A 25215-nucleotide genomic window follows, 5' to 3' on the forward strand; every position below is an offset into this window, starting at 1 on the left:
GAACCACCCTTAAACAAAAATTAAAAAATCTACTAATTTGGACAGTGGCAATTATTGTTCAATTCAACCATTTCATTTCCTGCAAGAATTTGAAAAATGGAGAGTGAATGATAGGCAGACATCCAACCTGCAAAGCAATCCACAACCTGTTGTCTCGAACATTTTTTGCAAATCCCAGAAGACTTGTTGACAGTGCCTCCACCAAGTATTTGCAGCACACCTTTCTGCTTTTTTTAGACTCGAACAAGGACAATTATAATCAATTACCGTATTTTTTAGAGTATAAAATGCACCTTTTTTCCTCAAAAAAGAAGCTGAAAATCTGGGTGCGTCTTATACACTGAATACAGCATTTTTTTCCTCCTGAAACCCCATCCCCTTCACCAAAATGGCCATGCAGAGCCTGTAGGAGGCTTTCAGAGAGCTCCTGGGGGCTGGGGAAGGCAGAAGTGAGCAAAAACGGACCCTTTTTTGCTCAATTCCCCCCTCAGCCCCCAGGAGCACTCTATAAGCCTCCTAAAGGCTATGCATGCTGTTTTTTGACAAAACGTGGGCCCATTTTCGTGAGAAACAGGCCGTTTTTTGCTTTTTTGGGGGGGGCACCCCCTAGGAGCACTCTACAAGCCTCCTAAATGCTATTCATGCCTCTCTCTTTTTTAAAAAAACGGGCCCGTTTTCATAAAAAACGGGGCATTTGGGGGAGGTTTGCAGAGTGTAAAAGCTTTTTTTTAAAATTTGCCTCTTCAAAACCTTGGTGCGTCTTATACTCCGGTGCGTCTTAGACTCCGAAAAATATGGTAAGCTTTAACTACAATCGTTTTTTTTAAAAAAATCCAAGTCACAAAGAAAAGAAAGTCTTGTCCACTGCAGTCCTTCATATTCCAAACTAAAAGTAGATCAGAAATAACTTCTAGAATCCCACATAGGAGCTGCTAAAGCTATTATTTCACCATAAAATCTGATGTCCATCTTTTACAACAGCAGAAGCTTCCAGGTAGATTTGAGATGCAGTTTCTATTTAAGGCAGTTATATATGATGAAGGCTTCACTAAAGCTTTGTGCAAGTAATCCCTGACCTACAACCAATTTACATTACAATTTAGTGACTATTCAAAGTTACAATTGCATGAAAAGGTGACCTATGACCGGTCCTCACATTAATGACTACTGCATCATATCCACAGTCACATGGTCAATTTTGGGGCATTTGGCAACTTGTATGCCTCTATGACATTTACAGCATCCTGGAATCATGTGATCACCACTTGCAACCTTCCCTACTGGCCTCCAGCAAGCAAAGTCAATGGGAGAAGCCAGAAGTGTTTAACTATCACATAATTCACTTTACTGTAGTGATTTGCTTACAACTGTGGCAAAAAGGTTGTAAAATTGGGTGTGATTCATTTAGCAACAGCCTTGCTAGCAACATAAATTCTGGTCCCAACTGTGGTCATAAGATAAGGTCTACTTGTAGAATGCACCATGGAAGGTACATGCACAATTGCTTTAGCCTATCCTACCATCTTGACACAACTGAGGAAGCTGGAGCCCAATTAGATGTTCCAGCAGCCAACTAGTGTCATCCATGGGAAAACAGAAAAAGGTCTCTTCTCTTCTATGGAGACATTCTCTACTTCATGAAGAAGGAGTTTGAAGGAAATCAGCCTCAATGGAATCCAACTTTTCTTTCTTAAGATCCAGGGAATATTGACTAAGATTCTCAAGCCATTATGAGTAGAATTTTCGTTCTCTTTGCCTGTGTTTCAGACGGACAGGCGAACGGATGGACAGACTAAGAAATGTTAGATCTCCTTTGTCACTCTTTCTCCACTAAAGCCTTTGGCCAATAGTGTGGAGAAACCCATCAATCCTAAAATAAATACTGGGTTATACTTCAACTGTTTTGAATGAGGATACCATCCTATCGATCCTTTCTCAACTCTATAGATCAGTGATGGCGAACCTTTTTTGGCTTGCGTGCCACAAGTGGGGGGAGCGCAGGGGGGTCGAGTGCAGGCGTGCCGCACCCATAATGCAACGCGCGACCCCCCCAGTGCGCATGCACGCAAAACGCGCGACCCCCCCATTTTTACATGTTTTTTTTGCCCTCCCCAGGCACCAGGGGCTTTATAGGAGCCTGGGGCGGGTGAAAAGAGCCTCCCCCGACCCCCCGGAGGCCCTCCGGAGGCTTCAGGGACTGTCCAGAGGCTTCCCTGAAGCCTTTGGAGCGCTTAAAACCACCCTCCGAGCAAACCGGAAGTCACTTCCGGTTTGCTCGGAGGGTGGTTTTAAGCGCTCCGAAGGCTTCAGGGACGGTCCCTGAAGCCTCCGGGGGGGCAGGGGAGGCTGTTTTCGCCCTCACCAGGCTCCTATAAAGCCTCTGGAGCTTGGGGAAGGCGAAAAATAGCTTTTAAAAAGGTGAACTCAGCTGGCCAGCGCTCGCATGCGCGCTGGCCAGCTGACAGGGCAGCGCCTCGCGTGCCCTGACAAATGGCTCCGCGTGCCACTTGTGGCACGCGTGCCATAGGTTCGCCATCACGGCTATAGATGGTGTCATGTATGTATCATATCACAGCATGTCATATCATATCATACTCCTATGTCCTTGTTCATGCTCATTTTTGGACTGTGGTGACCCACGTGCTATTCTGGAGCTTAACAGTATCCTTAATTCCCATCCCAGACAAATTGTACATTCCTCATATAAATCCCTTTTGTAGTTAATATGGGCCACTTGGAAGTTGCAACCGTTTGTGCAAGGTTGATAATTGGATACACCAACACGCCAGCTTCGTTTACAAGCCTGTTTTGCTGACTTGCACGCACCATCTTGCCAAACTTCCTGTGAACACGTTTGCATAGGTATTTGCGTAACTAAATTACTTTGTGTGGGTTCCAACTGAAGCAAAGATAAGCCTATCTGTGTGGTTATGAAAATCTTAGGGCGCTTTATAAATTCTTGAACTACTACTGCTACTATCAGCAGAATGATAGTAAAGGGTTTTATAGATAAAAGAAGCACCAAGCCACAAAGCATACTCATAAAAAAAAAAAAAAGCAGAGGTGGGGAATTTAACATTCAACAAAGGACCAGAGCAACCTCAAGAGTAAGCACAAAGTTCATCCAAGAAAATCATGAGGTCTGAGACAGAAGCAATATCTAGGTTACTTCTTTCTAATCTGGGCAGTTTCGTATGCGAGTTCCTTGCTTGAACTTCTGGATCTTCTACAACAAACCTAAAGTCTCACATCTGGGACTGCCTCAAGAACCAGATGTAGGAGAGTATGCGACATGACGGTAAGCACTTTCTCTTGCAAGTTTTCAAACAGGAATATATTAAGCAAACTCAGCTGTGATCAACAGTTTACCCGTTTGAAATTAAGTCTGGGTGAAGTGTTACTAAATTCAATTGAGTTTTCCTAAACCGGCTAGTAAGCTTTCTCATTTCAGCCTTTTAAATAAAAACTAATGAGGCAATTATCATCAAGGTTTTATGGGTGGCACACCAATACTCAACCATCTGGCCGAACAGAGGTATTCATATATTTTTTTGGTAGATTCTGAAAGCACTTTACGGGCATTTTCAGAAATTACCAGGCGTTGTAAATGGGATTGACCAGAAGGCAAACAAATGAGAATATTCCCAAGCACCTGCTTTAGTTTTCTTGCATGCTCCTTGCCACTTCTTTTGACCTTGTCCTATGCTGGGAAGATCAAGTACTGGGTTGCAAACTCCTTATCATTTTATTTCATAAGAATGTTTCCACAGTATAGCAAATGAAGAATCAAGAAGCACTCTTGAGACTATAGTCTTTAAATGGGGTGAGAGGCTTGGGACTTGGCTTTACAGCATGGTATTTTTACATGTGATTTTTAATTAAAAGTAATTGAGCTAAGCATGGAATCTGCCAAATACCGAGAACAGACCCTCTGACATACCAGAGGGCCAAAATAATGAAGGGATAAAGTTTTTATCTCATCAGTTTCATCATAGCTTCAGGCTGGCCCACCTAAAATCCATCTACCGTATTTTTCATAATATAAGAGGCACCGGAGTATAAGACGCACCAAGATTTTGAAGAGGCAAATTTAAAAAAAAAAGTTTTTACACTCTGCAGGCCCCCCCAAAATGGCTCATTTTTCATGAAAACGGGGCCATTTTTTGTCAAAAAAGGGCATGCATAGCCTTTAGGAGACTTCTAGAGTGCTCCTAGGGGCTGGGGCAAAAACGAGCAAAATAACGGTCCTTTTTCGCTCATTTTTGCCCTCCCCAGTCCTTAGGAACACTCTGGAAGCCTCCCAAAGGCTATGCATGGCCATTTTTGCAAAGGGGGCGGGGTTTCGGGAGGCTAAAAATGCTGTATTCAGTGTGTAAGACCCACTCAGATTTTCACCCTCTTTTTTGAGGGAAAAAGGTGCATCTTATACTCTGAAAAATACGGTAAATATTCAGGTTTCTAAGTGTAATAGAAAGTCCATATGATTCTTTGGGAATTGGCAGACTACTTGGATATGTGGGGAAGAGATGCACAATAATGTCCTACTGAGTATTTTTTTAAAAAAAATACACAATAAGTGTTGAAAATATAGAAGATGGGACCTTATGTCTACCATAATGAGGTTATTTGGACCTGAATGAAGGACCTATTCTGAAAACATCTTCATGCTTCAAATCAAACCCAACAACATCAGGAATTTTAAACACCAATTCATCTTCTAACAGCTTCCTAGATTTTAACAGGCAAGGAAGAAAAAGAAATCACTGCAGTGTCTTCCTTATTCCATTCTGATGATACCACAACTCATTGCTCAGTTTGCCAGGAAAAAAAAATCACTTGACGAAAAAGCCAAAAGAAAGATACTGCTAGAGTGGTATCACTTCTGGTTCTAACTGCTAAAGCATACCTGACCTTAATCTTGGAGGAATGATTATTTTCAGCTTAATTTGCCTGTTGGACAGGTTATAATATAAATGCATGCAATGATAGTCTGATGGCCTCTTTAGAACAAATAAAGGCTAATTAGGGCTGTGTTGCAAGGCAATATATTTAAAAAAAACCACCTATTCTGGATCAGACTAGCTTTCTATATCCTGTGAAGCCTCCAGATACCAAGATATTAATTCCCAGAATTTTCAACTAGTCTAATCATTGTTGATTGCTGCAGGGTGGATGATTACTCTAAATATTTTATAATACTTAAAGCCCACTGTCCTTTATAATAATAATAATAATAAATTGAATTTATTAGCCGCTCCCTTTCCAAGTAGGACTCGGGGCGGCGTACAATGGAGCATATAACACATAGAAAATGTATAAAAAACACATAGACATACATACATACCAAACACATATACACATACACGGACACGGACACGGAGGAGGTAACAAATTACATCATATAGACAGTTAAAATTAGCATTAAAATACCCCAATTGTAAGAACTCAATATGTAATTAAAAATTTAACGTTTAAAAAACAATTTAAAAAACAGTTAGGAGGAATAAGAGAAAAAATTACGATTGAGCCAGGCCAGATAATTGAAAGAGGTGGGTCTTCAGCTGTACACGGAAGGAGCGGAGATCGGACGTAATCCTGATGTCACGGGGGAGGTCATTCCACAGGGCTGGGCCCATCACAGAGAAGGCTCTGCTCCTGGGTGTCGCCCCCCGGCACTGTTTGGCGGACGGCACCCGGAGAAGTCCCTCTCTGTGTGAGCGAATCGGTCGTAGGGATGTGTGGGGCAGGATGCGATCCTGCATGTAACTAGGCCCTATGCCATGAAGCGCTTTAAAGATCATAATCAAAACCTTGAAACGCACTCGGAAGACCACAGGAAGCCAGTGCAGCTCGCGCAGGAGAGGTGTTACAGGGGAGTATCTAGTCCTCCCCATAATCACCCGCGCGGCCGCGTTCTGGACCAACTGTAGTCTCCGAGTGCATCTCAAGGGAAGCCCCATGTAGAGAGCATTGCAGTAATCCAGGCGAGACGTCACTAGCGCATGGGTGACTGTGCGTAGGGCATCCCGGTCCAATAAGGGGCGCAATTGGCGCATCAGGCGGACCTGATGGAACGCCCCCCTTGCCACGGCTGTTACATGGTCATCCATGGACAGCCGGGCATCTAGGAGGACGCCCAAATTGCGCACCTGTTCCATGGGGGCTAGTTGGACGCCCCCAATGGCCAGAGATGGAAGCACCTGGTTGAACCGGGAGGCCGGAAGCCACAGCCACTCCGTCTTGGAAGGGTTGAGTTTTAGTCGGTTGCCATCCATCCAGACCCGTACGGCCTCCAGACACCGGGACATCATTTCGACGGCCTCATTGGGGTGGTTCGGGGTGGAAATGTATAGCTGAGTATCATCAGCATACAGATGATATCCCACCCCAAAACCACGGATGATCTCGCCCAGCGGTTTCATATATGTGTTGAACAGGAGAGGCGAGAGCACCGATCCCTGTGGCACTCCACATGTGAGTGGCCTCCGGGTCGAACTCTGCTCCCCTGCCAACACACGTTGCGTCCGATCAGAGAGGTAGGAGCCAAACCACCGTAAAACGGTGCCCCTGACTCCCAGCCCCTCTAGCCGGTGCAACAGGATACCATGGTCGATGGTATCGAACGCCGCCGAGAGATCTAATAGGACCAGGATAGAGGAACAACCCCTATCTCTGGCCCTCCAGAGATCATCAACCAATGCGACCAAGGCCGTCTCAGTGCTGTGCCCGGGTCGGAAGCCGGACTGGCGCGGGTCTAGATAATCATTTTCCTCCAGGTGACGAGGGAACTGCTGTGCCACCACACTCTCTACAACCTTCGCTAAAAAAGGAAGGTTGGAGACCGGACGATAATTGACTAGGTCCGTTGGGTCCAGGGAAGGCTTCTTGAGCAGGGGTCTCACCACCGCCTCTTTCAAGGCGGCCGGTAGGGACCCCTCACCCAACGAGGCGTTCACCAGGCCCAGGAGCCAGTCGCGCGTAACCTCCCAGGATGCCAGTACAAGCCAGGAGGGACACGGGTCCAATAAACATGTGGTGGGTCGCAGACGTCCACGCAACCTGTCCAAATCCTCGATGGCAACCGAGTCGAACTCCTCCCAAAGCGGTCCCTCAAGACTCGCCACGGGCGTCTCTACTGGACCACTGAAAGGGGCCCATCCCGTCCGGATAATGACAGGAGGCAGGGCTTAGGAGAATTTGGACTGAATATGACCATCTGATTTTTTTTTTTACCCTCTGTCTAGTGGGCTGTAATTTCTAAAAGCAGCTAAAAGGTTTTCTAAATGAGATCAATCCCTTTGCTTCAAAACCCCAAGAGAAAGGTAAATTTGAAAAGGAAAGAATAGACAGAAGTATCAGGATGTTTTTTTAAAAAAATTCACTTTCAGTGCCGTTTTGTTTAGTTGGATAGTCTACCTTTAGTCCTCCTTCTGACTCCCTGCATTGCTATGAGTACGGTACTTTGTGTAGAGGTTACTAGCACCGTGAACTAGTTGGGCCTGAATAAGAGAGACTTATTTTAAAACTGAGACTTATTTTAGAACTGAGAAATAGATCTCCTGCTCTACTTAATTCAGGTTCCAGCTGAACGAGGGGGCATCTCTAGGGCTACTACATCTGGGCAAATTCTGGACAGTCACAAGAGAGAGAGAGAGAGAGAGAGAGAGGGAGGGAGGGAGGGAGGGAGATGTTTTCTGTGCTGCTGGTCCATGTCATGGATGCAGTTCAGATCAAGAACAGGAGATGATAATTTAAGTATCTGCTTTCATATCCAGGCACCTTAGGACTCAGATCTGTCTGTCTTTCTATCTGTGTGTCTATCCATCTTTAGAACCGCTTCTCTCCCTCACAACCAGTGGTGGGCTGCTGCCTATTCAGACCGGTTCGGATTAACCAATAGTTGTGATCACTGGCTGGACTATCCTTTCCATTTATAATTAACTTTCTGGCTCGTTCCCACCACCCATGCTGGCCAGCTAAGTTCTGCGCCGCACCTGCTGTACTCACCAGAGCTGCCTGAGTTGATTAGCTGCATGTTTGAAGCTGTGTTTCCGCCCTGAAGTGGCGTGAGTGAGCGAAATGAACGTGCGCATGCTCACAACCAGTGAACCGATTGTTAAGGTAAGTGCAGCCCACCTCTGCTCACAACTCTGGATATTTAGGGAAGAGATGCCAAGCTGATCTCTGAGAAGCTTTTGTTATGTTTTGTGACATTGGTCCTCATATCACAGCCAGCCATCAGAGGATAATTTTAAGGAAATGCGGGAAAATGTTCTAAGTCCACAACTGAAAGATCTTTCTGTAGATTAAATCTGATCAAGGTGAAAAATACTTAACAATTTAAAAAGTACTTTCCCTAATACGGTCGTAATCCTATCTATCCTCAATGAATTGCCCACTTTTTTATCTTCAGAGAACTTTTTCTGCATCTGACAGTTATCGTATTTTTTTGGAATATAAGATGCACCAAGATTTTGAAGAGGTAAACTTTTTTAAAAAAGTGTTTGCACTCTGCAGGCCTCCCAAACCCCCTGCACGCATTTTTTTTTTAAAAAACGGGGCATGCAGAGAGTTTGAGAGACCTGAAAAGTTGGGGGATGGGCAAAAAATAAGCAAAAAACGGTCCATTTTTGGCGAAAACAGGCTCGTTTTTTGCAAAAAAACCAGGGCATGCATAGGCTTTGGGATTCTTGTAGAATGCTCCTGGAAGCTGGGGGGGGGGGGGGGCGACAAGCAAAAAGGGCTCGCTTTTGCCCTCCCCAACCCCCAGGAGCACTTTGCAGGCCTCCCAAACCCTCTGCATGTCCATTTTTGCGAAGGGGGCAGGGTTTCGGGAGACCAAATTTGCTGTATTCAGTGTATAAGATGCATCCAGAATTTCACCCTCTTTTGGGGGGGAAGAAGGTGCGTCTTATACTCTGAAAAATATGGTACTTCTCCATCCTACTCTACTGTAGAGATGTTACGTACACTGCAGAATGCATATTTGGGTAGTCTGGAGGACAAGCACTAACTCTTGTACAGCAACCTTGATTTAATAAAAAGCATATCTTAAGACAAGATCTTAAGATCATAACCTTGTGGGGCTTGTGGACAAGTCTGAAATTATGAAATAGATAAATGGCTGCGCCATGGTTGCTCATTACTTCATAACCATTTTATTATATATGTGGGGCCCAGAAACATTCCTGGAAATGAATTGTGCTTCAGGGCTGGCAATCTGCTTTACGGTGTGCTATCATTTCGCTCTCTTTTAAAATTAAAATCATATTTTAGACAAATCAGATCACATACGCAGCCTCGGGAGCCCCAAGGTCTGTAAACAGCATGTGTCACCCAGGTACAGCTGCACCTTAGAAAGAGTTGGTTATGGAACATCAGCCAGTCACTTTTCAAAAAAATGTGGCAACTATTTCTGATCATCTCATCAGGGTGCCCCTACTTAAATAGTTGTTGGTTGCTAGAGACTTTCTGAAGATTTACGGTTTTGAGAATATTTTGCATTGCAAAGGAACAGAAGTGCCCTGTATATTCTTAAAATAAATACACGTATGAGCAAGGAACTCTATGTTAGCCCTTCAAGGCAGGCCACGCAAAGAAATAGACACCACAAGAAATATTAGAATTCTATTTTATTATAGTAACAGAATCTACACCCCCCAATTTAAGAGTAAAAGTAATTAGTGATAAAGGTAAAAACCCCAATTCTACCCAATCTCATCTGGCCTCTTCATACATTACCTGTAAGGTAACAAGAAAGTCATCTGCATGAATTCTGCTACCAGTCAGAGCAGTAGTGTTCAGTTAATTGATCAGGGACGTTCTTCCATATTTCTTGGGCGGCCCTTTGAAAATTGGGGCCTTTGACAAAGTTAACTTAAGGTAAGGTAAAAGTTCCCCTCGGACATATGTGCTAGTCATTCCCAACTCTAGGGGGCGGTGCTCCTCTCCATTTCAAAGCCCAAGAGCCAGCGCTGTCCGAAGACGTCGCCGTGGTCATCTGGCCGGCATAACTAAATGCCAAAGGCGCATGGAATGCTGTTACCCTCCCACCAAAGGTGGTTCCTATTTTTCTACTTGCATTTTTACATGCTTTCGAACTGCTAGGTTGGCAGAAGCTGAGGCAAGTAAGGGGAACTCACTCCGTTATACGCCTCTAGGGATTCGAACCGCCAAACTGCTGACTTTTCTGATCAACAAGCTCAGCGTCTTAGCCACTAAGTCACCGCGTCCCCTAAGTCAACTTAGAAGCAGACAAAAGCTTTTTGGCCAATTTGTGCCAAGACCTCATTGCTCGTCAGCCAGGCTCTAATGTTGAATTTTATTGGTGACCTTTCAAATGAAGGAGCAATAACAGGAAACATGGATGACAAAGCACTACACTCAGCCTTCAATGTTGAGATCTGATGTGGAATTTCCAGGATTTCACTTGACTTGACTTGCTTGATTCAACTATCTTCTATTATTCACAAGCCTACTTCATGGATGTTTACTTTTTGGGGAATGGGGCAAACAGACACTTCTTGAAAATTACTACCCTCCCCCCCTTTTTTTTCCATTTCCATTCCCTTGTTAAAATGAAGGCATGACATGGCTCAGTGCAGGCCATGAGTCAGCTGAGAAGTGGTAGAATGCATCTGTTTTCCTGAAGTGACTTAGATTCCTGTGTACGCAGTAAGTCTGGAGGGAAACCCCCTCAAGAAGAGAGATCAAAGGGAATCAACTTTCCCACACTTATTTGGAACTTTTCTGTCCTGGTATCTCATAATATGCTCAGCAGCAATAATGGATTAGCTGTCTTGGAACAAGAGCGTCCATTTTATGGAAGTCATTTCAATCTAAATCGTTTGTTTGCTTCATCTCCTGTTTTTAACCCCAAAATTAGACAATTTATTGTTTATTCGGGAGACTTAAAACAAAGATAAATTACAAAGATATGCCAATTAATTCATTGAATATCTATTTATCTACCTACCTACCTTCCTACCTACCTACCTACCGTGGTGGCATAGTTGTTAGAATGCAATGTTGCAGGCTAATACTGCTGACTGCCAGCAGTTTGATTCTCACCGGCTCAAGGTTGACTCAGCCTTCCATCCTTCCAAGATCATTAAAAAGAGGATTCAAGAGTGTTGAGGACACCGTAAAACTGCTTAGAGCAGGCTGTAAAGCAGGGTCTAAGTCAGTGATGGCTAACCCTTTCTGGACTTAGTATCCAAGGCATGCGCGCATGCGCATGAATATGCGTGTGTACACCTGAACCCCCAAAAGGCAATGTGTGCACTCCCCCACATGTACCCCAGTGCATACGCATGCACCCTGGCACCCCCCCTGCAGCACTCTATCACTTGTACATGAGTGTGCGCCCCTGCAGGCACCACGCCCCCCGCGCATGCCTGGCAGACCCAAAGACCAGCTGGCTGATGGGAAGCATGCATGGCAGAACTGAACTGGGACGATGGCTTGCGTGCTCACAGAGAGGGCGTTACGTGCCACCTGTGACACGCGTGCCATAGGTTCGGCATCACGGGTCTAAGTGCTACTGATATCTATCTATTGATTTGCAGAAGAAGACTTGTTTAGAAGTAAACCGTAGGAAGGTTTGAGCAGCATAGTCTCCTCTTACCGCAAAGGATTTCTCTTTGGAGGAAGATTAGATGCTCCGGAGATACCTTCACTATGACCCCTTAATTGGAGTAGGCAGCTCCTATTTATTCAGAGGAGATCCTTCATCTTTGTTTCCTGAGACAGAGCTCTTTTGTTGGGATAAAATCAGTGGGATGATGGGCAGCAAAAGAGATGGTAATAGCTAGGCAAAGGGATGCTCTGTGGTGCTACCTAGTTTGGTCATGAAACATCTACAAGAAAACTACTAATGAAGGCAAATATACATGTCCCAGGATAATGTTGCAGGATCCAATCTGGGTCAGTCACAGGGACCAGAGGTTTAGTCTTCTCAACTTTCAGACTTCTGCTGCAGCTGGATGAGGATGGGCTCCAGCATGAATCCAAAAGCTTGAAAGATTAAGGCTCCGGCCCCTGGTGACCGACCACATTGAAGCCTGCAAAGCCACCAAACTCAAAGAGCACCAAGGACTTCAAAGGAATGCCCTCTTGAGAAACAGATGGGCGTGAGAGTAAAGGCTTACTCATCAGTGGGAACTCTACAAAAGCTTCTCTTCAGATCTTCAGTTGAGCATCCTAGTTGCTGATACACTGATGTTGACCTTTGGCTTAGCTTTAGAGTCTGCTTACAGCTAGACCCTTTGTTTGAACTCCTGAAATGAACTTTAGATTGCTTACTGGCTCTGATATAAGTAACTGATCTGAAAACTTGACCTGGTTACAGAACAGACAACAAATAGCTAAAGTTTCCATCCATATTTTACATGCCACCAACCACATCATTATTAGAATGTCTTACAGGCAGGTAAGTAAACAGAATCACAGAATCAGATGAGACTGCTGTTTTCAGCCAGTGTCGAGAAAAGAAGGACTAGGGGGGGTCGCATGATAGCAGTATTCCAGCATTTGTAGGGCTGCCACAAAGAAGAGAGGGTCAATTTATTTTCCAAAGCACCAGAAGGCAAGACAAGAAACAATGGATGGAAACTAATCAAGGGCAGAAGCAACCAGGAATTAAGGAGAAGCTTCGTAACAGTGAGGACAATTAACCAATGGAACAGCTTGCATTCAGAAGTTGTGGGTGCTTCATCACTGGGGGTTTTTTAAAAAAGAGAAGACTTTAAGGAAAAGGCTAGGCAGCCACCTGTCTGAAATGGTAAAAGCTTCTGCTTCAGTACTAGAAGACCTCCAAGTCCCCTCCAGCTCTATTCTGATTGACTCCTCAGTGAGGGATAGAATGACAGATCCTCTGCTCAAAGAGTGACGGAGAATCTTTCATCTGTCTGGATAATTGATTCCACTGTCCAGTGTCCATTGCAGAGGTGGGTTTTTCCTGGTTCGGCCCACATTGGGTGAACCGGTAGTGGCGGCGGTGAGAGGCTCCGGCACCCGCCCAGATGCTTCTGTGCATGCACAAGCGAACCAGTATGAAAAAATAAAATGGTCCATTGCTCTGTTACTGTTTTCTAACTTTCAGTTGGAATTTGCAATCCTATTATTTAAATCTGTCTTTGGACTTCCACTGCTAAAGTCCGCTGTATTAAGCCATCCTCAAGAAGGGCAAAGGCTTTCAACATGATCCACAGAGGAGGAGATCCTGCAACTCTGACCATTCTGCAAGGCTGGAAATAAGACCATGCTGAAAGTTTAGCAAAATGAGTCCTGTATGGCCAGCCAGTTGAAGCAACAGTCTCACCAAGCAGTCTTCTACTCCGCATGGAATGGGCCTAATCTTACTACCTGTTTCATAAGCAAGTTCTACATTAATTAAACCAACTGCTCTTCAAAGGCTTACACTTCCATTCTTGATTATCACTTCAAAGCTAAACATGTTAAATACCCAAGTATAGTTGCATTTTAAGGGGGATAATTAAGTTGAACAGAAACAGCCTCTGGAAGTCAAGTGCTAAAAACAGAGTTTCCATATCATCTCAACAAAGGATGTTTCAGAAGATCACTTCACACATTCAGCCCCGAGTCTTTAGATGAGGAGATACTAAATAAGAAGCATCACAGATTCCTCACCCCTCCCTCTTTCTCACACACATACACTCATACACACACACATACATTGTTACATGCATTACTGAATTATATTTCATTCTACAGTCTCTCGGGTTTCCAGCAACAACTCAAATGAGGTCTTTTAGTCACTCACCTTCCTGGATGTTCTTGGAGGACCTGGTAGACACTGATTTGGAATGTTTCATTATCAAAACGTTCTCTAATGTAGTCCTTGTAAATTCGAAACTCGGCTGCAGTTACTGCTTCACCCTCGGGGATCCTAGAGAGGTCAAATCGGAACTCACGACGGTGACTGCGCTGATGGTAGAACTCCTTGTCATGTTCCACTGCAGAAAGAAAAGCAAATGATTGGCTCCAATAATTTTTCAATGACCCGTAAAATTATCATCTATGGCAGTGTTTCCCAACCTTGGCAACTTGAAGATGTCTGGACTTCAACTCCCAGAATTCCCCAGCCAGCGAATGCTGGCTGGGGAATTCTGGGAGTTGAAGTCCAGACATCTTCAAGTTGCCAAGGTTGGGAAACACTGATCTATGGATTAACAAAGAAAATGTCTGGTAGAAAAGAGAACGTATTCATGGGATCGGAGGATATTACTACTCACAACACATTTTAAACTTTTGCAGAAACTTTGCGGAGTGGTTATTCAAATTAGATGGACATGCCAGATGTTGAGAAGGATCTGTCAACTCTTGCTCCCTGATTGAGAAACCAAGCCAATCCAGTCTGTATTTCAGATTCACAAACTCTAATTAAACTAAAAAATATCCAATATATAATACAAAGTACAATATAGAGGATGATAAACAAGATATACATTACTGATCCTCTCTGGATCTCCTGTAGACTTTAGAATATTGCTATTCCCATATAGTGGGCAGACAGAAATGGGTTTGTTTAGAAAGTTGTTAGTATCCACTCTCATTGCAATTTCTGAGAGGGCATATAGCAAGGGTGTCAAACTCAAGGCCCGGGCCCAGATCTGGCCTGTGGGGCCGCCCTGGAAACAGTGAAGGACCGACCCGCGGTTCCTCTGCCAGCAAAAGTTGGAGGGCCGCCAAGGGCTCTCCTGAACTGTTTTTGCTGGCAGAGATCCCAGGCCACTGTAGGCGCACAGACAAAAGTGATGTCAAGCTGGCCACACCCACCCTGGCCACAGCCCTCCCGGCCCCCCAAGGTCAAACACAACCATGATGCGGCTCTCAATGAAATTGAGTTTGACATCCCTGACATATAGGGTATACCAGCCTTTCTAGTAAAGATTTTTTCTTTTGACCACCAGGCGGAATGCAAAGGAATTCTGGATTATTATTATTTTTGTCAACATTGTGAGAGCACTAAAATGGGGCAGAATCACAACTGATGATGGTAGCTAACTAGCTGTGGCTGATCTCAACAAAACTACGTAGGGTCAGCCCCACTTGGAGAAAAGGAATATAAGAAATCTCAAGACTAGAGTAGAAATTGAAAAACAAAACATACTGGAAAAAAGGAGGGGATGGAACACACCACTTCATTCTTTTTGCCAAGAAATATTTCTTCAGGCAACTCATGCTTAAACTATGGAATTTGCTTCTAGAAGATATATAGACCATGGCCATTAACACAGATGGCTTTAAAATATGGTATCACTCTATAAACACTCTTATGTTATTCTCCATAAATTTGTCTCTCAACAGTTGTCTGGTGACAGATGAATCATATGTATTGGAAAAAGTAATAGAAACAATAATCAAAGAATTTCAACAATTGCTAGGATTCAAAAACAGCCTCTCTCTCTATAGGAACAGTATTCAAACTCTCTTGCATGTTCTCCTCCTCTGTGTGCTAGGCAACTACTTGGCAACAAGCCATGTTCTTTCTAACTGCCCTTTATTTGTGCAATCAACAGATCAGTTATCATAGTTTATTTTTCTGACTGGGTGAGAACTAACTTTCATACTAGCTACTAATCACGAGAGCTATGCATTACCCCAAATTATAATTTCCCTCAATCTGAACTCAACTTCTGATGACTTCATGGCTCTCTCAATAAAGTTTTCTTAGCAACAGTAAGGAAATAGTTTCCCATTGCTTCTTCTGGGATTACCCAGGGTAATCTTTGCATTCTCAGGATGATTTCTATTCAGGCCTGATCAGGCACCGATCTTGCTAATATTCTGAGCTCAGACAAGATCAACCAGGTGCTGCCACCTGCTGAGACAATGGAGACAGTATGGCTCTCCATATGGTTGTTGGGAGTGAGAATTGAGTTTATTTCCTTGTGAATGCCACATCAATATTTATTATTATGGTTGGAAAATTTGGAATGTTTATCCACCTATCAGGTTCTTCCCAAGGACTTGGGATAGGCAGATGTTTTTGTTTGATAGTGTCAAATGTATCATCACAGGATGTAAGCTGTTCCAAGGTAAAGCTGCCTTTTGCAATGACTGATGATGATTTTGTCAATGCCGATGGTATTCAAGCGTGCTTCAGATACTTTTGGATTTGCACCAGTGGTGGGTTCCAGATCCCGTTGCAACTGGTACGCTGCAATGGGGCCAGGCATCTACCATATGCATGCGTACTTACCACCCGCAACGCTCCACTTGCTTATGCTCTGTGCGCGAAAGCCCCGATCGGCTCAAATACGCGTAAGGAAGATGGGCGGGCGGGCCCTCCGGAGCACCGTACCGGAACAGTACTTGGTGTTCCCAGGAAGCCCAGTACACCCGTACTGGGGCGTACTGATCACTGATGTGCACCCAAGGGACTGATTACTACTGGTACTATCTTTGCTTTCTTTTGCCACAATTATTCGACTTCTATTTGCTAGTCTTTGCATTTTGTATTTTTTCCAGTTCTTCCTCTAAGATGATGATAATTATTAGTGGAATGCAAACAACTGCAACACACTAAAAATACAGTTGTGGTTATATAGTGAGAAAAGAATCTACAAACATTCCCATCAATAACTGGCAGGCCACTGTTAAAAACCAAGATGCTTGACTACATAGGCTTTTAAACCTATCTAATATGGTTATACAAGTAGTCCTCGACTTGCAACAGTTCGTTTCGTGATTGTTCAAAGTTACAATGCACTAAAAAAGTGACTTATGACCATTTTTCACTCTTATAGCATCCCCATGGTCGTGATCAAAATTTGAATACTTGGCGACTCATATTTAGGACGGTTGCAGTGTCCCAGGGTCACATGATCAGCTTTTGCAACCTTTTGACAAGCAAAGTCAATGGGGAAGCCAGATTCACTTAACAACCGTGTTACTAACTTAACACCTGCAATGATTCACTTACCGTATTTTTCGGACTATAAGGTGTACCAGAGTATAAGATGTACCAAGATTTTGAAGATGTAAATTTTAAAAAAGGGTTTTGCCCTCCCCGGCCCCCAGGAACACTCTGCAGGCCTCCCAAACTTTCTGCATGCCCCATTTTTTTGTGAAAAAGGGGGGGAGGGTTGGGAGATGAAAAACGGGCCCTTTTTCGCAAAAACAGGGTGTGCAGAAGGTGTGGGAAACCTGTAGAGTGCTTCTAGGGGCTGGGGAGGGCAAAAAACTGAGCAAAAATGGCCCATTTCTCATGAAAACAGGCCCCTTTTTTGTTGCAAAAATGGGGCGTGCAGAGTTGGAAGGCCTGCAGAGTGCTCCTGGGGGCTTGGGAGGGCAAAAACAGTCCCGTTTTTCGCTCGCTTTTGCCCTCCCCAGTCCCCAGGATCATTTTGCAGGCCTCCCAAATGCTTTTGCGAAAAACGGAGCAGGGTGGAGTTTCGGGAGGCCAAAAGGGCTGTATTCAGTGTTTAAGACACACTCAGATTTTGACCGCTCGAAAGTACTTTACAGCCCTCTCTAAGCAGTTTACAGAATCAGCCTATTGCCCCCAACAATCTGGCTCCTCATTTTACCAACCTTGGTAAAATGACTGAGTCAACCTTGAGCCGGAGAGACTCGAACTGCCAAGTTGCTGGCAGCCGGCAGTCAGCCGAATTAGCCTGCGGTACTGCATTCTAACCACTGTGCCATCACGGCTCTCAGGTAATCAAGTATGGTTCACTAGACAGTGCACCAATGTAAGGAAACTATAGAAACAGACATATTTAATGCTATTTTCATTTAGTAAGAGCCTTGGTGGCGCAGTGGTTAGAATGAAGTACTGCAGGCTACTTCTGCTGACTGCCACCTGACTGCGATTTGGCAGTTCAAACCCCACCAAGCTCAAGGTTGACTCAGTCTTCCATCCTTCCGAGATGGATAAAATGAGGACCCAAATTGTTGGGGGGCAATATGCTGACTCAGTTAACCGCTTAGAGAGGGCCGTAAAGCACTATAAAGTGGTATATAAGTCTAAGTGCCATTGCTACAGCTAGCTGTATGAACGGTGTGACTCATATAACATTGTCCATTGCTTCCCATGATCTTATACTGCTTGAATCAGAAATGAATAGTGGTAAACCTGAAGGTCATCTTGATTTTAACCTTTTTGTTTCATCTGAAGCTCTCTGTGTGGTTTTCTACTTCCTACCTTACACAAGGATAGTTATCTTAAAGCAGGGGTGCCCAAACTTGGGAACTTTAAGACTTGTGGACTTCAACTCCCAGAATTCCCCAGCCAGCATGGCTGGCTGGGGAATTCTGGGAGTTGAAGTCCACAAGTCTTAAAGTTCCCAAGTTTGGGCACCCCTGTCTTAAAGAAATGCATTTATGAGCAATGAAGTTGCTCATTAAAAGTTCAAAACTCAAATCTATTTATCCGAAGGAAAATAGGCCATAAGATGTGGTTCATGACAACACACTGCAGTTGTCAATCTTTAATGGGTTTTTTCCCCCTTCATTATTATATGTCAGTCTTGCCCAATGTGTTGCCCCTCCAACACTTTGGACAAGAAGCATGTCACTCTAGTTCAGCGATGGTGAACCTTTTGGGAATCGAGTGCCCAAAGTGGAACGTCGATGCAAGCACGTGCATGCACCGGAAACCCAAAGACCAGCTAGCCGGCGTGTGCATGCCTGTTTTTTGGGTATTTGGGGGGCCGTTTTCAGGAAGTTTTTCGGGCTGTTTCCAGGCCATTTTTCAGGGCATTTTCAGGCTGTCTTTTGGGCCATAAATGGCCTGAAAACAGCTCAGAAAATGGTCTGTTTTGGGGGCATTTGGGGGGCTGTTTTGGGTGCAGTTTTCAGCCCATTTTCCGGTGCTCCAGTGCCTGCAAACACCAGCTGGCCAACGTGCATGTGTGCGCTGGAAACCAGAAAAGCAGCTGGCGATGGCGCAAGTGCCCACAGAGAGGGCTCTGTGTGCCACCTGTGGCACATGTGCCATAGGTTCACCATCATGGCTCTAGTTAGAACAAAAATTGCAGGAGATGGTAGGTTTGGACCTCAATACATTTACATGGTATTGTTTGTAAAATAGAAAACAATCCCAAACCCTGTTATTTGCCAGAAACCTTCTTTAAATAAAGTATATATAAATTGCTCTGCACCGCATTAACTGATTAGGCCAGGGGTGTCCAAACTTGGCAACTTTAAGACTTGTGGACTTCAACTCCCAGAATTCCCCAGCCAGCAGCTGGCTGGGGAATTCTGGGAGTTGAAGTCCACAAGTCTTAAAGTTGCCAAGTTTGGACACCCCTGGATTAGGCTTTCTGCAATAATCATCTCTATGCCTTCTGGATATTCCAGATTTGAATACAATTATTATCAATTAGATTTATTATCTGCTAAACTTGACTGCTGTGGAAATATTCCTACTCCAAACGGTTAACAACAAAATACAATCCTGCACAATCTGATTTTTAAAAATATTTCTATCTTAACTGCAGAAAGGGATTCTCACCTTTAGCACCCTGAAGGCCTTCTCCCTGCCTTTTAATTAATTTTTAATATTAAATTGCAACCATCCTTGCTTCTTTTTAAATGTTATATATAGGTAGTCCTCAACTTACAACAGTTTGCTTAAGTGACCATTCAAAGTTACAACGGCACTGAAAAAAGCGACTTATGGCCATTTTTCGGAGTTATGACTTTTGCAGCATCCCCACGATCCCATGACCAAAATTCAGATGTTTGGCAACCGGTTCATACTTATGACTGTTGCTGTGTCCTGAAGTCATGTGATCACTTTTTGCGACCTTCAGACAAACGAAGTCAATGGGAAAGCCAGATTCACTTATCAATTGGGGAACTAACTTAACTGCAGTGATTCACTTAACAACTGAGGCAAGAAAGGTTGTAAAATGGGGCAGAACTCACTTAACCAATGTCTCCTTTAAGAACAGAAATTTTGGGTTTAATTGTGGTCACAAGTCATCTGACTACCGATTCTGTTTTATTTGAACACTGCCAAGAGTCTTTCTGAGAGGGAGATGGGCAGATTTAAAGTTTGATGAAAAACAAACTTAGAAAGTCCTTTTATCTTAGAATAAAATCCCGGAGTTCTGAATCCAGGTCCCTAAGTATTCTAGAAGGAAGAATATCAACTTTAAGCTTGAATCTTGCTTTTTCCTAATTGCCAGGGAGAAGATATGTACACTGAGATTGAGTTTTAATAGGATTAAAGTAGTTTTGTCTTTTCTTAATGTTCCAACTCCTTTCCATTTGGCAACTGGCATGCTTTCTTTCTTTCTTTCCTTCCTTCCTTCCTTCCTTCCTTCCTTCCTTCCTTCCTTCCTTCTCTTTCTTTCTTTCTTTCTTTCTTTCTTTCCTTTTCTATTTTCTTTCTTTCCTTTACTTACCCTGTTTCCCCGAAAATAAGACCCAATCGGAAAATAAACCCTAGCATGATTTTTCAGGATGTTCGTCATATAAACCCTACCCCCAAAATAAGCCCCAGTTAAGATCATCAGCCAGACAAGACGCAATTAGTATCATATTTCCCCAAAATAAGACCTAACGAGAAAGTAAGCCCTAATGCAGCAATGGCAAGCCTTTTTTTGGCTTGCGTGCCATAAGTGGGGGGAGCGCAGGGGGGTCGTGTGTGGGTGTGCCACACCCATAATGCAATGCGCGACCCCCCCAGTGCGCATGCACACACTACAGGCGCAACCCCATTTTTTGCATGCTTTTTTCGCCCTCCCCAGGTTCCAGAGGCTTTATAGGAACCTGGGGAGGGCGAAAACAGCCTCCCCCGCCCCCCTGGAAGCCCTCTGGAGGCTTCAGGGACATTCAGGAGGCTTCCCTGAAGCCTCTAGAGCAGTCAAAACGGCCCTCCGAGCAAACCGGAAGTCACTTCCGGTTTGTTGCAGGGTTGTTTTGAGCGCTCCGAAGGCTTCAGTGACCTTCAGGAAGCCTCCGGAGCAGTCAAAACAAACCTCTGAGCAAACCGGAAGTCCATTCCCGAACTTCCGATTTGCCTGTAGGGCTGGTTTTTTGCGCTCCAGAGGCTTCAGGGAAGCTCATGAAGCCTCCGGAGGGCCTCCGGGGGGGGGGGAGGCTCTTTTCACCCTCCCCAGGCTCCTATAAAGCCTCTGGAGCCTGAGGAGGGCGAAAAATGGCTTTAAAAAGGGGTGAACTCAGCTGGCCAGCGCGTGCCATAGGTTCGTCATCACTGCCCTAATGCATTTTTGGGAGCAAAAATAATATAAGACCCAGTCTTATTATCGGGGAAACACAGTACTTACTTATTTATTTAGAAAAGGTCTTTTTGATTAGTCTTACCATTGGTCACCAACCCCAATCTATTTAAGCGTTAATCTTTTTGGTATCATGTCAACAAATCTGGACTACTTGTATATCCTCCTGCGTGACATTTTGTTCTTCCTTCCATTTCTCCTGTCTTCCATTAATATCTTTTGTATACACATACTACCTTCCTCTACTGTCCCATTCTTATACTAAACTTCTTGTAACTTTTTAAGGAACTCCTACCCACCTTGGCCTTCTTTCCCTATTAGTTTCTCCTGCCATGGCATTATTCCTGTTCTTTTGAGTTTATTAAAAAGTGGTTTCTCGAAACATGAATTTGGTTACACTCAGCATAAGTTTCCCATCACACTAAGAATTCCTACAGGATCACTTTCTCCCCAGCTTTCACTTTGTCCACTAAATCATCTTTTCTGGAAACTTTGACCAAGTGTTCCTATTCCCACTATTTAAAAAAAAAACGCAGCAAAAAACAGCTTTCAGCTCACAAACACCTCCACATTGCATCAAAATAAGATGGTCGACATGTGCTCTCTTTTACACAAGAAGCAGAAATTGAGAGAAATCTCATCCTGAGCTTTTCGAAGCAACCCATTTTATGCATCATAGCTGCTTGTTAGTCATTTGTTTTGTGTGTGTGTGTGTGTGTGTGTGTATGTGTGTGTATGTGTGTGTGTGGAGAGGGGTAATCCAGATGTTCTTTGTCTGAATTGTATTTGATCACATTTTTCCAAACTCACCACAATGTTTTGTCACTGAGATCATACAGCTTTCTTCCCCTGCCAGCATCCCGGCACAGTGACCATGACTGGACTGTAGCTACACGTCATAGATACCAAGTGAACCTTGTCAGGGCATTATCCCACCCTCTCACGTAGTTGTCTGTGTAGTTTCCTAACCACAATATGTTCCAATTGTACTATTTGAAGAGCATCAGGAAAAAAAACATCAAAACGTACAAGCAAAAAGAATATACATACATACATACCGTATTTTTTGGAGTATAAGACGCACCTTTTTCCCTCAAAAAAAGAGGCTGAAAATCTGGGTGCGTCTTATACACTGAATACATAACTTTTTTGCGTCCCGAAACCCTGCCCCCTTCACCAAAATGGCCATGCACAGCCTACAGAAGGCTTTCAGAGAGCTCCTGGGGGCTGGGGCAGTGGTGGGTTACGGATCCCGTTCCAACCAGCACGGTTGGAACGGGCCTGGCGGGGTCCACATGGATGCATACAGCACATACGCACACATCTTAGCGCCTTCGCGACACTCCAGCTGCATGTGCACCATGTGCGTGTGCGGAAGCTTTAAAAAACAAGTAAGGAGCTTGGGAGGGCGGGCGGGCCTTCCGGGGTACCGTACAGGAACAGTATCCGGTGCTCCAGGCAGGTTCCGGTATGCCTGTACCGGGACGTACCGCCTGCAACCCACCACTGGGCTGGGGAAGGCAGAAATGAGTGAAAAAGAACATTGGTCTTACCTGAACGTGTCTTTTCATTGTAGTAGGGGGAGTGGTCACCTGTGGGTATTCTCACAGCCTGATTGGTCCAAAGACTGAGAGCAAACGCTTAAATACTCCTGGCTTTCCTTTCCTTCCCAGTTCCTCGAAGGCGAACAGCAGAACTGCAACGACAAACACAAACAACACAACCTCCCTCCCCAGGAGGACCCCGGCTCCCCTTGGCCCCAACATCAAATTAGGACGGGTCGTGACCACTCCCCCTACTACAATGAAAAGACACGTTCAGGTAAGACCAACATTCTTTTTCCATTGTAGGAGGGGGAGTGGTCACCTGTGGGACATACCAAAGCCCAGTCCCAAGGGAGGGATAACTTAACCAACAACTATGGCCCAAGGGGAGAATCTGCTACCACTCTCTGTAACACCCTTCTCCCAAAGGCCGCATCCGCCAAAGCGAACAAATCCAGACGATAATGTCTGATGAATAACGCCGGGAACGCCCAAGTGGCGGCCCAACAGAAGTCCTCAAGGGGGGCCCTAGTGGCCCACGCCGCCGTAGTCGCGGCACTTCTAGTGAAACGGGCCGTTATCCATGAGTAGACGAGACGCCCCGCCGCCGCATACGCCTCTTGGGTGGCCCGACGCAGCCAACGGCCAATGGAGGCCGAAGACACCCTAGCCCCCAAAGACCTGGGTTGAAAGAAACTAACAATGCCTCCGACCTGCGGAATTCCGCTATCCGCCGGAGATAAATGCGCAAGGCTCGACGAGCATCAAGACGGTGCCAGAACCATTCCCTAACTGAAGACGGCCCCAGACAAAAGTCCGGCAGAACAATCTCCTGAGCCCTGTGAAACGGAGTGTTTACCTTCGGAGAAGATAGGGCCAAGCCGAAGCACTACCCTATCCAAATGAAATGGCAGGGATCATCTTTGGATGATAATGCGCCCAGCTCCGGGATACGCCGGGCGGGTGTAATCGCCACAAGAAACTACCTGAAGGGACAAGGATCTGAGATAAACCGGCCGAAGCGGCTCGAACGGGGCCCCCGTTAAGGCTCTGAGGACCAGGGACAGGTCCCACGTGGGGAACCTGTGGACAGGGGAAGGCCGGAGATCAGTTGCCCCCTTAAGAAACCTCTTGATCAGGGGAAAAAGAGCTAGCGAAGAGGACCCCACTCCCCCCCAGAGCTAAAGATAGAGCAGCCACTTGGCGCCGCAAAGTGTTGTGTGACAGACCGTTCTCTAAGCCTTTACAAGAAATCTAAGACACTAGGAATGGTGGCCCTAGTCGGAGAGATCTGAAGATGGGAGCACCACCTCACGAACGCGTCCCAAGTCGAGTCGTAGATACGAATTGTGGACGGACGCCCGGAAGCCTCGATGGTGCGGATGACCCCCCGAGGACAGCTGAGTCATCCTCAGCAACCCCGTTCAACAACCCTGCGGTCAGATGGAGCCACTGGACCCCGGGGACCAGGACCCCTTGGTGCCAGATCACCTCCTCCCGTGGAATCCTCCACGGAGGGGCCACCGATAACTGGGTGAGATCCGCAAGCCAAGGTCGCCTGGCCAAAGAGGGCCACCCCTATGACCAGAGCCTTCTCTGTCATCACCTTCCTGATAACCCCCGGGAGGAGCGGAATTAGGGGAAAGGCGTAAATGAGGCCCGCCCCCCCCCCCTTGGGAGCGCCCGTCCCCTCCGCTCCCCGGGACTGAAAACGAGTGAAGCACCGGGACAGATGCGTGTACGTCGGAGACGCGAAGAGATCCACCAGAGGCACGTCAAACCGCTGTCAAATCTTCCGGAAGAGGCCCGGATGGATCTGCCACTCGCCGTTGACCAGAGCGGCTCGACTCAACCACTCCGCCTGACAGATGGAGAGGCCAGAGATGTGCTCCGTGACCAAGGTCAAGAGGTGCCTCTCCCCCCAGGCGCCCGGCCGCAGAGCCTCCAGCCAGAGCGCCTGAGGCCACGTCCCCCCCCGATGATTGATGTGAGCCTGGGCGGCCACATAGTCCGTCAGAGGAACACGTGCCGGCCCTCCCCCGAGGACCGGAAGTGTTGGAGGCCGAGACTGGCCGCCTTCAGCTCTAGCCAATATATATTGAGCCGGAGATCTGCCTGGGTCCACCTGTCCTGAGCTAGGAGGGAGCCCACCATAGCTCACCACCCGAACAGGCACGCGGCCGTGATGACTGACACTCCTTCCTGTTCCCCGAGAACAGCCCAACCGGATGGCCGGTGACGACCACCACCGCAGGGATGTCCGCACCCCCGCCAGGGGGTGGAGCGCACGGAAAGAGTCGCTCATCCGGTCCCTCAGAACGGAATGAGCTCCCACCGCAAAGGGTGGAGGTGGAGCCCGGACCCCCGGCACCCTTCCAAAGTACTACACCGTCCGGCCCAGAAACTGTAATAACGTGAGTACCGATATGGCCCGACATACGCGGACCCTTTCC

The 25215-nt window shown here is 45.7% G+C and overlaps 1 protein-coding gene across 3 annotated transcripts in view; it reads right to left on the reverse strand.

Moving 5' to 3' along the window:
• BMP7 (bone morphogenetic protein 7) overlaps positions 1–25215 on the reverse strand; it is a 136059-nt gene that overhangs the window by 19094 nt on the left and 91750 nt on the right. For all 3 annotated transcript variants that reach the window (XR_014174851.1, XR_014174852.1, XM_081946542.1), the window contains exon 2: positions 13784–13976. Coding sequence is in view for 1 of the 3 variants with exons in the window: in XM_081946542.1 (XP_081802668.1) it covers positions 13784–13976 (193 nt within the window). In the remaining 2 variants the exon portion in view is untranslated. The remainder of the gene's footprint in view (positions 1–13783; positions 13977–25215) is intronic.

Source organism: Natrix helvetica (assembly GCF_964273705.1).
Source record: "Natrix helvetica genome assembly, chromosome: 3".
Taxonomy (NCBI): domain Eukaryota; kingdom Metazoa; phylum Chordata; class Lepidosauria; order Squamata; family Natricidae; genus Natrix; species Natrix helvetica.